The sequence below is a fragment of the Grus americana genome, chromosome 1 (genome assembly GCF_028858705.1).
Source record: "Grus americana isolate bGruAme1 chromosome 1, bGruAme1.mat, whole genome shotgun sequence".
Classification (NCBI taxonomy): domain Eukaryota; kingdom Metazoa; phylum Chordata; class Aves; order Gruiformes; family Gruidae; genus Grus; species Grus americana.
Window position 1 is genome coordinate 145,641,646 of NC_072852.1, and position 15,766 is coordinate 145,657,411.

Here is a 15,766-nt window from a genome sequence, read left to right on the forward strand (position 1 = left end):
GCTGATGCACTCAACTCAGTTCCGTCCTCCTGAATGGTTGCAAGAGTGTAGGTGGTGTTCCAGGTTAAGCTCGGCAAGGCACAACAGCTGGCGTTGTGTTCACCATATGACAATGGTACACATTAAGGACTAATACGTAGAAGGCAAATAGTCATGGCAACAATTATGCTTACCTGTTATTCTGGGGAGTGGGGCACCACCACATCTAGTTGGTTACTGTATGTCACACACTGGTATAACAAGTGTCAGCTTCTGGTAGGGGAAGGCAAGTCCAGAATCTATATTTATTTTTGAGTAGACAGGTCAGTACTAGTAACTAGCTTTATCAAAACACAGATGGGGGTAAACCACGAATTGCATACCAAACTAATAAGTGAAAACAGTACAGCTCCTGAAGGGCAAAGAGATTTCTTAGTGGAAACTTAATGAGAGACTATGGAAGAATTAGGTATAATTGTTGTTTGTGAAATAAAATGTATTTTGGGAAAAAGTGCCTTAGTGGTAGGAACAGAAAGTATAAATATAACAAGCTCTGATAGGGAAATCCCTATTGCACCATGGGATCGTGAGAAATCTGGGAAGTTTCTGCATTACTTGGGGCTCAGCTGTCAGCTCCAGTATTGCTATGGTCTGGAACCCTGTAAAGGTGTAGGAATTTCACAGTTGGAGTGCGTTGAGAATGGCAATTCTGTGGTCATGTATGGAGTCAGGAATTAAACTGCATTTGAAGAGGATAAAACAAGAAGACACTCTTACTTAACAATAAGTAGCTGCCAAAGAAATTATACTTGTAAAAGTGCAGAATATAATTTTACCAGTAAATTTCATTTTGTAAGCAGATCCAAAGAACTAGCTCTCAGTGTACTGAAAAAGTTGGGATTGGGGAAGTTTTGAAACCAAATTTGATTTTAATTTTTAAATTATTAAGTCTTTACATTCAAGCAGTTTATGCAAAAGACACAGCTTATTTCTGGATTTCTCCTTGAATTTTGTAGAATATTCTTTTGACTTTCTGTTAGCCTCATGGATAAACCTCAGTCTCAAATCTTTTAGTTTATTCACTATTGAAAATGTTTTTAAAGACTTCTGATATTCCTTTCAAGAACACTCTAGCAGAAAGATAACACACTGACTCTTCTCTTAGGAAAATTCTCAGATGTCTGTTTCTATTTTGTTAAGCTCTCAACTTTCATAACAAAACACAACCATCAATATATGCACGCAATACTTGCATTTTCTGATAATGTGTATTTATTTGTATCCAGAAATACAAATGTTGGGATCAAAATACGAATATAAATAGTATTCTAGACGCACAGCCCTACTCCTTAACACAAAGTAAACTGGAATGGATGTGGTCGATAAGGGAAAGTCATTGTCTGAGAACTTGAGGAGATGAAGCACACAGGTGTTTGACTTTTCTGGTTAGGTCAGTCTGGGGGATCACTAGGATGGCTATCTAACTTAGAATGACATACTGGTACTAGTGCTACCTGTAGTATTCAAGGCACATTGGGCACATAATTGTACTTTCATTTCACTATGACATCACAAGCTGCACTGCTAGCAAAGAAATCACACACCCCTAAGAAAAAGTTAGGAAGGAAGGATAATTAGAAATCTAAAATTTTATTTGTGTTCTATAAGAAAGTTCAATTTGGCACATAGTTGGCAGTTTTTATGTGATTCCTAAAATTGCACTCACTTAAAATAAAAAAAAAATATCCATATGTTGTCAAGTTGGGAAAAATGTTTTGAGAGGAGTATACTGAGAGTTTAAAACAAGATTATATGAGGTGGTTGATGACTGCCTGTGATATAGCCACAGACTGGGTTCAGATTCCCTCCAGCCTAGTGTTCCTACTTGTGACAGCCACATGTTGACACGTGATTTACTGTTGGTATTGCATGTGAGTGTGGATGACAATAAAGTCACAGGACTCCTTAATGACTACAAAAGAGAACACGGGGGACTGATACTGAAATCTCTCTGCACAAGGTTTCCCCCTGTTCAGAGGAGCATTGTTTTGTGGAAGGTTATTCTGAAATTTTGTCTCTTTTGGAGCACTCTGTCTGGCAGTGACATGCTCTCCTGGTCTGCCTGTGTAATACTGTCAGATGCAATTATTTTGCCAGCTTTCCATGAGTTCAACAGCAGCTCACATCTTAAGGATCCCACTTGGTCTGTAAGTATGGGATGGACTCTGTTCCACATTCATATGTCAGCAGGTTTTTTTCAAATGTGTTGTCAATATCGACATCTTCATCCGTTTTCTATTAATGGGCAATTTAGAAATTTTGGCATTTCCCTGTTTTAGGCCTCATTTTAAGTACGTAAATTACAAATCTCACTTTAAGTACTGAAGTTACAAATCTGATCTCCACAAGCTTTGAAGCCAGTTAATGGATAATCAGCCCCGCCAGAACATGATCCAAAGCTCTTCCTGTTTGCTTGTAAGAATATTTTAACTTAAACCCCTTTTCTGGTCAATGATCTTGATTAACGAGGAAGTTTTTGATTCAGACCTAGACGCCTTCTCTTTAAAACTTGTCATCATAACACAGTCTCAATAACAAGCAGTCACCAGCTTCACTGTGGATATTTAATTCTTTGTATTTTATAATATATTGTGTCAGCAGAGCTTCATCTCTCCCAAGCACTGCCATAGGCTGCAAGAAGCTAAAGAAACATTAGGAGAGTATTTAGCAGCGTATTAAGCACTAAAGGGAGCACCTGGGTTCCTGTATAAGAAGCTCTGCAGGCTGGATTAGTCCTCCAAGTAAAGTTGAGTTACATGAATGCTTCCATGACACCAAACAGGCTGTTGTGGCTCCTCTGGCTAGTGTCATTCGTTACCTCGAGAGAAGCATACCTGGCAAATAACTGACTGTATGAGTGTCTGCCTTGCCTGGCAATTGAGTCCTTGAGAAAGCCTACCCCCAGACATATGAATAAACATAACCACATGTCTTCTGCTGTCTTACTCGGTCTTTCATAAATAGCAAGTGATTAGAAGATCAAAATGCATGTTTTGATAGAAAACAGGGAATTCTCAGGTGTCCAACTCTGAGGCACTGAACTTCATGATGAATTTTATTATCTAATTTCACATATATTTTAGGAAAACCCTTGAGGACTCCAGACGCATACAGACACTGACTTGAGGACCCACAACAAAAAAGAAAAAATAAAAGAAAGTAAAGTTTGTAGAAGGGAATACAGCATCACAGATCTTGGATATCTCCCTTGAGGAATATCATCAGACACTAAACAAGTGCTCAAAGTCAGTCACGATTGAAAGTGATTTAAAGAAACAGCTACTAGGTAAACTGGATGATTAGAACAATATTTATCCCTAATTCAGGACTTAGTCTTAGCAGGGTTATAGGGTAGGATCATTATCCACCATAGGTATGGTGTACAAAAATTTACTGTTTAACTTGTCAAAGCAACGCAGTTCAAGCGGTGATGATTTTTTTTCCTGTTAAAACATCATCTCACTTTAGATATAAAACATAGTTTTGGTTTTAGTATCTAAAACAGTGACCTAAATGGTGAGGAAAGTAGATTCTCTGTTTGTTTGTTGTCCAAATCATGGATCCCAGTGGAAAAGGCAAAACTATTAAGGCCACTGAATCTTGAAGGAAGGCCTTCATTTTTTGTATATATACTAGAACCCTTCAAGAAGAGAATGTGGTGAACCATAAGAAGGTTGTAGGCATATAAATATAGTATAATAGTAATGAAACTATGCTTTTTTTTCAGTATGTAAGTTTCACTGTAAGTTTTCAGTATGTAAGTGTAAGTTGAGCGGTTTTTGTGCTTGCCATTTTTATAGATGAAGGGAGAGACGGAGGGAGGACCTAAAATGAACTCAGAAAAAAGTAAAGCTCTACAGGAGAAAGAACCTCACCTTTCAGCTGTAGAAATGCATTCCCAATGCATAGTTTGGTTTTTTCCTATTTTAAACAGTCTTCTGGGAAGTCACCTGGGTGAGGTAAACATCAGCCTTGAGTTTATGCTCAGCATCTCTCGGTGGAATGAAGTCGCTGAGTGAAGAAGGAAGGATTCTGCCAAACTGCTGAAATTCCACTGCAGTTTTCTTGCTACTTAGGTATTAAGAGACCTACGGACTGCTTAAAACATAAAGAAAAATCAGACAAATGCTCAATATGTAGGTTGAAGACATCTAGATTGGTCACACACTGTGACGCTCAGGAAGAACTCCAGCAAGGTCATTGTCCCTCTGTCTAACTTTCAGATGATGAATAGTATATCCTTCAATATCCAGAAATCCTAAAGGCACTAATGTAAGAGGCACAAAGATTTCACCATAAGCAAGAAGAAGAATATACCTTGAAAAAAAATCATATAATTGTGTAGGCAGCTAAGATTATGGGATAAGATTTGCTGTTTCTTAGGGCTTTATGGAAACCTAGAAAGAGCAGCCAATGGGAAAAGTACAGTCTGTTATGGACAGCCTTTACAAGTTGCAGTGGGCGCCTTGTTTTACAGTGTAGAAGGTAACACCAACCCTCCAGACTGTGAGACTAATGAAATCTGTCTTAAAATATTGAGACTCCCTTCCCACAAAGTCAGCAGGACAGCAACTATGGTCTTCCCAGAGCTGTCTTGCACCTGGTCCCTTGGAGTATGGGCAGGGCAGAGTCATTTTTCTAGATGCGTGGTGAAATTTGGTGTAAAAGGGAGGTAAGCATCCTTCCCTTCATGAAATGACCAAGTAAGGTGTGTTGTGGTAAATTTATGCAGCAAGATGAGGTGCTAGACTCTGAGACACATTAGGGCTGCAAAAGTGTTTGAGATAGTAATCTATCCAAGTTATTTGGCAGGATGCCTCCAGTTCCAGAAATATAATTTCCTATCAGCTAAAGGCTCACGTGTCACTGCTGTTCCAGCTGATGAATGTGCAAACCACCAGGTGGATGATTTGGAATTAGCTGAGGGTAGTTGGTGGGAAGAATTGAATAACAGGAGTGGGACAGATAAGAACTGCACAGCAATAAAAAAATATTTCTTCCTCTTCTTTTAGCTTCACTACTCATTGCTGTCTCTGTGAAGACAGTTCTGGCTTTTTTGATTCTTCCTGCTGTAATTTTTGTCATTTTTATTGGTATGTACAATATGCCAATATACAATTGAGAGTTGATGAAGGAGAAAATGAGCATCTGAAAGAGAAGAAAGGTTATCAAAGTGTCTGAGGTATTTTAATCTACAGCCATACTTCTTGATTAGAAAGTTACATTAGAATTGTGTGGCATGTGGCATACTTCAGTTCCACATTACTGCTGGACATGGGAACAGCATAAACTGGCTGCAAGTTTTTATACACTTATTCTTGGAAGAATGGCTGTAAAAGAAGGAGCTGTCAGTATGTTAGGCATCAGGGCGAGAAGAACTGAGAAGACTGAATTAAACAGAACAGTATTCTTACACTTTCTTAATTGTCTTGAAAATGCTGGCTTCAATGCAGGAAAACACTGTCCATCAACTTTTAAATGAAGGGATTGAATAAGAGGTTTGATTTTAGATCCTCCTGGGAAAAGTTGGTTATCTAAACAAACCCTCACAATCTTTTCTGTAACTTTAAAAAGGAAGGAATTTAATATGAAGATAATTGATTTTGTGGGTTTATATACATATCCAAATGCGTTCATTTCACTAGTCATTTGGTTTTGCCTTCCTCTGTTCCCTTCCCTTCCTTGGAGGGGTAAAAAGAAGTACTAAATAACAAAAAGAAGTAGTTGAATAAATGCAAGTCTTGAATATGAAATTATCTAAGATGATCTCATGAGACATTGCACAGAAGTGTCAATTTTTTTCAATTTGTGAAAGAAGCAAAAGAATATCTGGAGGTTAGTGAGGATATTCTTACTACTACAGAAGGATATGGCACATAGATATTTGCAGACCACATTATCTAGGTGTCTAGAATAATTTCATTTTGAATGATGCAGAGCCTAGAAAGCTTATTTTTCCTGATCTCTACATTTTTTCAGTGGCTGCCAAAGCACAGAGCAGTGAAGCAAAGAGAGTAAACCACGCAACTAGGAATAAGCAGAGGAATGCATTCTGGAACCTGCCAGTCTGCAGCTGCTCACCTGGAATACAAATCAATTTTTTGCACATAACCCCAGAGTAGAATATATTACACAGTAGAATATGTCCTCTGCTGTCAGTATAAGAGTGGAAGCCAGTAGTGCCTGGAGAGTCTTTCTTGGTTAGGACCAAGGAAACAAGGGGAATTACATGTTTCCAACTTCTGTTTATGAAAGCACTCAGAAAACAGAGTCCATATGACTGGACTTAGCAGATTCAGTCTTCCAAGGAAGGATCTGATGGGATTGTGTGCTTTTAGAAGGAATGGGTAGCCATGAGCAGAAATGTTAAGAAAAGTGTATGCTCATCATCCAAAATGGGAATGTTCATCTTCCACACTTACTCCCAGGACATTCACTCAAGTATGCAATTGCTAAATAAAGCTCACTTTACCTGTTCAAGATCTAATGGCAGAAGGGACCTTCTTGTGCCTCATCTGTCTCAATACTCCCACCAAAATCAATTGATTGTGCAGAGGGTTTGCAGGATCAGGCCCCTAAGGGATAACTGTTTCCATTCTTTTATTTAGGCTTGAAATATTTCTAGTGTTCTTGAAAAATATGGCTGAAAGTGGCTGTTAGAGCAGACTAATTCATAATTAGAGACCAGGATATTCAACTTCAATTCAATCACCTTCTTGCACTGCTGAAAATACAACTCTCATCCTTAAAAAAACCCCATTCTTCCAAGTGTAGGACACAGAGGTTTACAGAGTAATTTGCTACTGAGAATTAGCAAAAACTTCAACATGTATTTTGAAGTCAGAAGGTTATCATTGGTTTAGAAGATCAGATTGGGCAGATTTTACTAAAAATAAGGTTTTGATCCTGCCCCCCAATATTTTTTCTCTGTGCTTCTAATTTGAATTTTGTCAGTCCTTAGAGAAGTGATTCCTCTCCCCCACCTAAACCCAGCTCTGTCTCTGATATTTTAGACAAGTGAAAAACAGAAGAAAGTATTTTGAATAACTACAGTTAACTTTTGCGTTTGCAATTTTTTTTCAATTAAAAACTCACTGGAAGCACAGAGAAACAGCAATGACAGACAGCGATGTTTCAAAGAACATGACAGCATTTTTTTTCCTTTAGAATTACCATTGCATTAGTTTTTGCTTGTTTGCAGGATTTTCCTTCTCAGGAGAAAAGGAACTGCTCTTCAACCACATCTACTATTCATTTTTCATCAAAAACTGTGTGGAAGAGACACACATTTTTTGAGATGAGAAAAAATTATCAGGTCCTCCATAAGAGAAGAAAAAATAGAATTTTGTTTTTAGGTATGTTTTAACTTTAATAATTTGTAACCATTTGTCATCCAAAGGGTAGTGAAAAGCCATTGCCATTTAGGTTTGAATCTGTTTTGTTTGCTTAATAGCAATTATTGAGACAGGCTGTTAAAGACAATCTAATTTAACATTGTAAAACTAGTTTTTGAAAAAATGGGTAGTTTAAGAATTTAATGGTCAAAAGCTTGAAAAATACAAAATAGCTTTCTAGGGTAAAATATAGTTGGTAGTTTAGGAAAAAATGAAAACAACCTTTTTCTATATGTTGCAACTATTCCATGTTTAATCCAAGTGTGACAACTGAGTTCCCGTAATGCACTATTCAAGTCAGAAGTGTTCAGTCTTCAGCTCAGACCCAGGGAACAACTGCTGTGAATAAGGACTGCAATATTTAACTTCACAGAAGGAACAAAAAATGTCCTTTGGCACTCATGTTTTTCAATTTTGTAAAATAACTTTGAGAGAAAAAATAAGAATGTATGAGAACAGTTTTCAGTAAATTGCAATCAGAAGAAAGTCACATATTCCTAGTGCTATTATATAGTGATTTTTACTCATGGCCTATCAACTATGATCTGCTACAATGACACAAACAAGCAGGAATCTTGTCCTGCTTTGAGTACTTTAGAAATCAATGACCATCCTGTGTTTAACCAGTCATAAAAAAGACAGTTAAAAGCTTGAAAAACTGTAGAAGTTCTGCCTACAGCTGCCTCAGAGATAGGCAAGTCTTTTATTTATATCAAAATAATAGCTTTCTTATAACTCTGCCTTTTCACCTTACTTAAAAGCAATATGTGTAGGTAAGTGGCTAATTCCATGAATCCCAGACCTTTGCAGAAAGTAACATCCATGTTTTGATCCCACCAGAGACATTTTCTACTGTCTTTTGGTGGTTTCCCTACAGCAAGCAGATCACCAGTGAAATATTTCCCAAAACCTATGGGACATAGCTCAAGCAAGTTTAAATACAAATGAGAGGTTTCGTCAGCTTTGGCTTACTTGCCAGTGCCAGTGAATGTTGCTCTGAGCCTCAGGGATATGGCAGCATTTTGAAGAAAGTATGGGAATGAAAACCAAAAATGACATATTTAACCTTTGCCTGAATTTTGTATAGCTTCTATGCCAAGGGAGAATAGTAGAGATTCTAATATACAATAATTATTCATAAACATCGCTTACACTACAAATTCAGCTGTATTTTGTAAGAATCTTTTCCTTAAAATGAATAGCAGTAAGGAGAGAATTCTTCCACATTTTTCTTTTTCAGGCAATTACATATTAAAATTCTTCATCAGGCTCTGTGATGGTGAAGGTTAATGTGGCCTTTATAATTTGAGATGAAACTGACCGTGTCCTTCACTTTTTCTGCACTTTCACCATCCCTCCAGTGTGAAAACACAGCAGTCTTCACCACTACAGGCAACATTTAAAGATAGAGGTATCCAACCCAGTAGACCAGGTTAAACAGCAGGAAGGATGTAGGAAAAAAGACCCTAGAGTAAGAGTCCAGTTCTAAGATGTCTATGTGAATTCGTCCTCTCCTCCATGAGCCTGATTTACACTCTTCATAACAACAGAAAAAGCTCTGGCAGTCTTTCCCATCCAGACATTCATAGACGCACGCATCTTCAAATTCTTGCCAGTACATGGCATTGTTCAATGTGATGACTGTAGTTGGTGCTCTCATATCAAGTACAGAATAATTCTGAGGAGAGAAAAAGAAGAGTTTGATAAGCTTCCATGGATGATGCACATCACAATTAATAAACATGGGAAAAAAATCACAGGAGTTGAGAGTAAGAGGTTGATACTATAGGAATTCTAGAGTTAGGGAGCATCTTTCTTTCCCTCAAAAGATGCCTTTTCAGATGAATTTCCACAGAGACATTGCGGAGTGGCAAGTTAAATAATTCTAGGTGTATTTTCTACTTGGGTAACTCAAGCATATATTTCCTAGTAAACATCTTTTCACACTTAGGAGTTCACTTACCTGTCAGAATATTATTTGCAAGTTGCTTTAAACACTTGCAGCTACTACATTTAAGAATGGATTCTGCAACATAAGGAAGATGCCCCCCCTCCCCATTTAATTACAGAACAATCTCCGCTCAGTATAGCTGCATTCACTGCCTCTTAACTTTACTATGATTTATAAAAATGTATATGGTCAGCAACAGATAGTGAAGATTTCAGTACGGGATTTCAAAATATCATCCCTAGGCACGTGCCCTTAGTGCTTATCACACTAACCAGGCTCAGAAATAGGGCACTTCGATATCACGCATCCTCACAGTACCACTCACGCCTACAGACCTCTCCTCCTTCAGTGTAGTCCCTGTTCACACTTTGTCAGCTTTTCTGTCACACCATTTCCTTTTCATGAAGGATGCTTTCTCACAATAGTCTCCTCTCTCATCAAGCCACCCGTTCCATCCTCACAATGTCACCTCCTCCACTGGCATCACTAGGAAAGGTCTCATCTTTGCTGCCTGTCTGCACCACCCCGAAAAGCAGGCTCCAGCCCTGTCAGCGTGGTTTTCTTTGCCTCGGGGGCCTTTCCTCTCCCTGTGATTGCGCCGAGCGTTGCCTTTTCCTGCAGGAGCACGCCACATATGTACTACCAAGCTAGCCGTGCCTCTGCATCATGACTGCTTGCGTTCTGGAGGGTGCTCTGGGCCCCTGCTTCCACACTTGCTATACAAAATACACAGCATTTCCTGTTTAAGGTATTGGGGTGTATCTGAAAACTTTTGCTCTGTTTGTAAAACAGATCAGTGATATGACTTATGTGCTTCAGGGGAAAATTTCCTTTTTCTATTGACTTTGTTTTCTTTCTACAAATCTTTTGGTGTGACACACCATAGCATTACCCATCTCATTAAAAATGCTAAGCTGAGCTAAGAACTTGATGTGACATCCCTCTGCTTAGATGTTGGCATCTCCAACACAGAGAACTACATCTGAACAACTGCCTTATGGTATCCAGCCAATTACTTCTAGGACACAATTCATCTCATCATAAGTAGGTGGCTAAAATCTCTCAGGTGCATTGTGCTGTGGACTGTAAACAGATTCCAGTTTAGGAGCAGATAATTGCAAATCTATTTGTTGTGAATGACTTTATCTCTGAGATTAGCCAACACAAATTATGCCCTCATGGTCTTCTCTCTCATTTGTAACATTTCAGGTAGCTGGTATCAGACCTTTACAATGTGCTGCCACATGGAAAAGGTCTAAGATTATTTTTTTACTTTGGAGAGAAAGAAAGCTATGACTGAAGTATCCATGGAATTCTGCTATACCACTGTGTCACACATTGTTCATTTCTTGCAGGCCTTTATGAAAAATTCCTACTCAGGGACTGAAATTTTCTATGTCTGGCTACAATATTTATGTTAAAAAGAAGAAAGGCTAATTTAGATCTCTCCAGGTGATTTTGGTAAGTGAAAAGGAATAAGTGCCCTGGTTGTGCAAAGGAAACTTTCTCATCTATCAATAGCCTGGATTTTTTTGTTGTTGTTGTTTTGTTATATTAACTGTCTACTCAGGATGGAAGATAAAATAAAAGTACTGATAATACAGAAGGATTAACCTGGTTGCTTTAATCTCTGTCAGCTAGGAGGGATCCTGTAGCAACTAGTTACCAGGTGAAGGCGGACGGTACCCACTGTGTCGCGTGAGTCCTGCTGAGCTGGGTAGGGAGGAGATTGGTGCAGGCACAGTGGGCGCCAGCCCAGCGCCACCTGAGAGGTCTGGCATGGCAAGGCACTTCTCACGTTAAACATGCTTAATAAAATTATTTCAGACATGGTATAAGTGTGTTCTCTAGGAGGAAAAACAAGGAGTAGAATTACCTGAACGTGGATTTACTAAGATTAATAAATTTCACCTTTTAGGTGGCATCACTGCAAGGCTGGAAAAGACAAGATGATACCCTGAGAGTTGGAGACACTGCTTATTTTATGCCATTTATGCTACAGTTTGAACATGGAAGTTGTTTATGTATAGAACAAGGCCCTGCTCAATATCTGTCTTATAGTGAAAAAAGAAAAGAGCAAGTAAAAAACTCGAAAAAGCTGCAGATACTTTCCAAGCAGATCAGACTGACTAGATCTAGACAAAGACTAAGAGTGTTAAACCCTATTGTCATTTTAATTGTGTGTCTTTTTCCTTTTCTAATTGGAAAAAAGAAAGTGCCGCTCCCCATTCGATGTGGATTATTAACTTCATCTTTCAGAAAAGTCTGTCCAAGGAGCGACAGCAGTAGCAAGTGTATAAATGCAATTCTTGCTGTAAGCCATTCATTGTCAATGAGCAGACTTTCAATGCTATATGAGCTCTTTAAATACATGAGAAAACTCAGGTAAAAAGAAAAGGAAGTGTATAACATTATTTGTAAAAGGTAAGCTAGTAACATGAAGCTAGCAGTTGTAAATTATAAACTTCAGCATATCCAAACGAGGAAATGCAAAAGCAATGGTTTAGATGGTTTAGTTCTGTCCCTGTTCTTATTTGGATCTGATAGCTGGGAAGAAGGCCATCCAACCAGCTGATTAACTGGCCCTCTGCATGCTTTATATATATTATAGTATATATTCCATTTTCAGATTTCATGCAACTTAGAGACACAATTTGGGGAATTTAATTTTTTCAATTTATACATATACTACAACTAACTGTGTTAAACTTGTGTGCCTAAATTATTCCTGAAGCTTTCTAAAGATTTTGCAGATATGCATAAATTAATTATTTTCTATGAAATTCAGTTGAAGCTCCATATAAGTTTATGACACAACTTGTGCTTATTACTTTTTTATCACATGTAATGAGAAACTGCAGTATTATATAAAGCAGACACACAAAATTTCTGAGGTAAAAACAACACACAGTATTCTACACTTGACCCATCTCCTTCCCAAATAATTTGATAAGTCCTTATAGAAAGAGGCAGCTATGTTCCTCTGCCACAGCCAAAACCAAAGTGACCTTTTAACAAAAAATCAAAACACTATTTATAGCGAATTCAAGTTAAAGCATACCACAGCATTAGAGATTTCTCAGGAATTACTACAAATGTCAACCATACATTCATGCCTCTATTGCTCTCACTGAATAAAATAGTTTACTTACCATCACATGACCAAAACTGACATCAGGTAGCTTAAATAAAGATAACAAAAGAATATTCAGAAGAAAACATACTTATTGCTTTATATGCATCTAATGCTCAATAGTATTTCTTAAACCAAACCTTTAAATGCATTTGTCCATAAAACATTTCATGATGAGTATTGTATATATTCAGCATAATATTCTTTACACTTTAAAACTGCATGAAACCTCAGCAGAATGCACATCTAGTTTCCGTCCACTTTAAACCTTTATTCAACCCATTACATTTACTTATTTAGCAAACAATAGCTAAGTGAGCATTTGTTCTTGTGTTAACTTAAATCTCATCAATGTTGCATGCTTTCCCTCATCTTTATTCACATGTCTGGAAATAGATCCTACTCACAAAGATACTCATGACATTTTCATTCAGTCTTTCTATAGGATGTCAATTTTTGTTTGATCATTAGCAAGTTCTTTTTGTTTGTCTCATACATTTCTTTTGGTAACACTCTTTTGCCTTTTGTGCGCAATGCATTTTTACAAGAAGCTATTAGAGTTTTAATGGAGTTTTCATTGACTACGTCTATGGCTTTCTAGGCATTCTCTAATTCCATATTCATTTCAGCTCTTCCTTCATTATTTCTTCATTCAATCATTTTCTATAGCTCTTCATTCAATCCCTTTTTACCTCATGACCTATTATTCCCTGAATTTAGCCTTCTCGCTTCAATTTCCTCCTTCACATTTTTTCTGTTTGACTTTGTATTTCTGATTTCAAATGTCCTTATTGCCTCCATGATGCAAAATGGCATCTAACACCTCCAATTACTGACCTCAAACACAAGATTTTCCACTGATCTTGTGTGGACAGTCCACCTCCCCTTCCCTATGTTTACACTGAGATTTTTTTCTCCATTATACTGTCCCCTGTCATTCTCATAGTCAATTATGAAGTACACCAGGCAATTCTTCCTGCATGATTGTTTTAATTGATTCTAAATAAAGAGCTTTTGTGTGTGTCTGGGTGTTACTCTTGGAAGTGTCTTTTTGGCCAAAAATGCAGCCATTTATAAAACCTTTGCAAGCAACCTCCTCTGTTTTTGTACTTAGGAAGAAGCCCCTTTGTGCGTGGGGCCACAACCAAGTGCTGGTTCCCAGTAGAGATGTTGAAATCCCATTTCTAAAGTTCATAAATATTTCTAGACCTGTTAAGCCATGAAATAGCAGATGCATTTGAATATACATTGATGTGCATATATTTGTATAACAAGCTATGCAATCTGTTTGAGTGGGAGCCCTTTATGACTACCAGCACCGTAACTGGAGGACAAAAGACGCATAGGCAGGGTGCTTCTGTTAGGAACAGACCTCACTCAACACGCTGCTTCTGCTTCTCACTTCTCACTTCAACTGCTTCTACTATTACTGCGGGTAACTATTCTCCATCAGCTTTCAGGGCAGATCACACCATGAACTGGGAAGAGCTGGGATGAGCTGAGTATCATGGGATTACAGGCTGTTATTGAATGATTCTCTGCTCGCTGGGCCACGCACGTGCTACAAAAGAAGTTTAGATGCTCCCATCTTACCGACTTTTTCTTCTTAGTACAGTTTGGTTTCCTGCAACTTGAGTAGTAGTTGAGGGTTGCATACTCCATCAGAGCAGCAAAGACAAACAGAAAGCATACAGTCACAAACAAATCCATAGCGGTGACGTAGGAGACACGGGGTAATGACTTTCTCGCAATGGTACTCAGAGTTGTCATGGTCAATACTGTGGTGATGCCTGCAGGGAGAAACTCAATTTAATTGTATGCAATGTTATTTCTCCATGTCGCAGAAGAATCTTTGGAAACAAACATACAAAACAGAAATCCAAACTGTACCCAAATAAATCATTAATTTCATTTGGTAGTATAAAAAAATGAAAAATAACATCAGTAGAGCCAGTGGTATGTTGTAAACAAAGATTTCCTCAGCTGTTTATATTCATCTTTGCAAAAATGACATTCCCATGCATCTCAATAAGCTTTTCCTCATCTCTTCCTTTTTCTGGTCCCAGTTAGGTTGGAGGTGGCAATGAGGGAGAAGGAGAGAATGAAGAAATTTTTGAAGAAAAGTATAAAGCAGAAAAGATACTAAATGCAGAAAAATAAAAAATAAGAAACCAAGAAAACAATGAAGGAAACATGGTCTTTTTCACAGCAGTAGTGCTCTCATGAAAAATCTTGTGCTCAAAAAAGAAAAAAGGGAGGGGAGGGGGGAAAGAAATTTTGCTGCCAAGTTCTGACCATGAATTTTGAAAATATGTTTTCACACTGCTGCTTTCTTGGGAGTCCTCCACTGCTATTTTCCTTGTGAGTAAGGGAAAACAGACTCTCATACAAACTTCAGATGTAACCTTAATGGAAGAGCCTTTTTAATTCATACAAAGCATCATATCTTAGATTGATTTAGTAGTAATGAATATAATGGGAATTACTTAGTGTGAAATATCCTGAAACAATAAAACCAGTCCTAGAATGAAATCTGTGGGGTGTCAGTTATTTGGCTGCTGGTAATTCATATAATTTCTCTTCATTCCTGAGGAATAGAAGTCTTTTCATTCCCACTTTGGACTGATGCTTTTAATCATTTGTTATGAACTGCAAAGCCTTCTGAAAGAAAAAATAAAACTCCTCAGTGGCTTGGGAAGAAAAATAAAGCTCTCACTCAAATAAGCCTCAAGAGAGAACCTGCTCTAAAAACAACATAACCATAAGGTAATCTTTCTTTTTATAGTTAAAGTGATATTTTGCAATGGTACACAGTGTCTGAAATGGCAGGGGATGACTGAAATTATGCCTCATAGTAAAATTACTTCCCACAAATGGCACTCCGGAGAGAAAGAAGTATCTGTGCATTACTTTTGACTACATTCAGTGATGAAGGAATGCCCACCTCTGATTTGCAGCATTTGATAAAAACTACAGCGATTCACAAGAATAACACTCCCCATTCAAACCATGAGAAAGTCCCTAGAAGAGCCAGAAGGCAGATTATTGCCTGAGCCTCAACCTTCTTCTACAACGAATAACAACTGATTCTATTCTTTAAATATCCACTACCCAGAAACAAAAACAAAAAAAGGGAAAAAAAAAAGTTGCTGAAAAAACACAACCCAATAATCAAGATGAAAGCAATGCTGATAGGAAGTGGGAAACATGGACTTTGTATATACCTTGGACATCTAAAAGCTATTGGGA

At 37.8% G+C, this 15,766-nt stretch overlaps 1 protein-coding gene across 4 annotated transcripts in view; it reads right to left on the bottom strand.

Moving 5' to 3' along the window:
* Window positions 1-1,233: 1,233 nt before the first annotated feature.
* The window catches only part of GABRG3 (gamma-aminobutyric acid type A receptor subunit gamma3), a 345,623-nt gene continuing 331,090 nt past the window's right edge, over window positions 1,234-15,766 (bottom strand). For all 4 annotated transcript variants that reach the window (XM_054812989.1, XM_054812986.1, XM_054812987.1 and 1 more), the window contains 3 exons: window positions 14,111-14,307; window positions 12,537-12,566; window positions 1,234-9,111 (listed from right to left, as the gene is read on the bottom strand). In XM_054812989.1, the coding sequence (XP_054668964.1) occupies window positions 8,833-9,111; window positions 12,537-12,566; window positions 14,111-14,307 (506 nt within the window). In that variant the 3' untranslated portion in view covers window positions 1,234-8,832. The remainder of the gene's footprint in view (window positions 9,112-12,536; window positions 12,567-14,110; window positions 14,308-15,766) is intronic.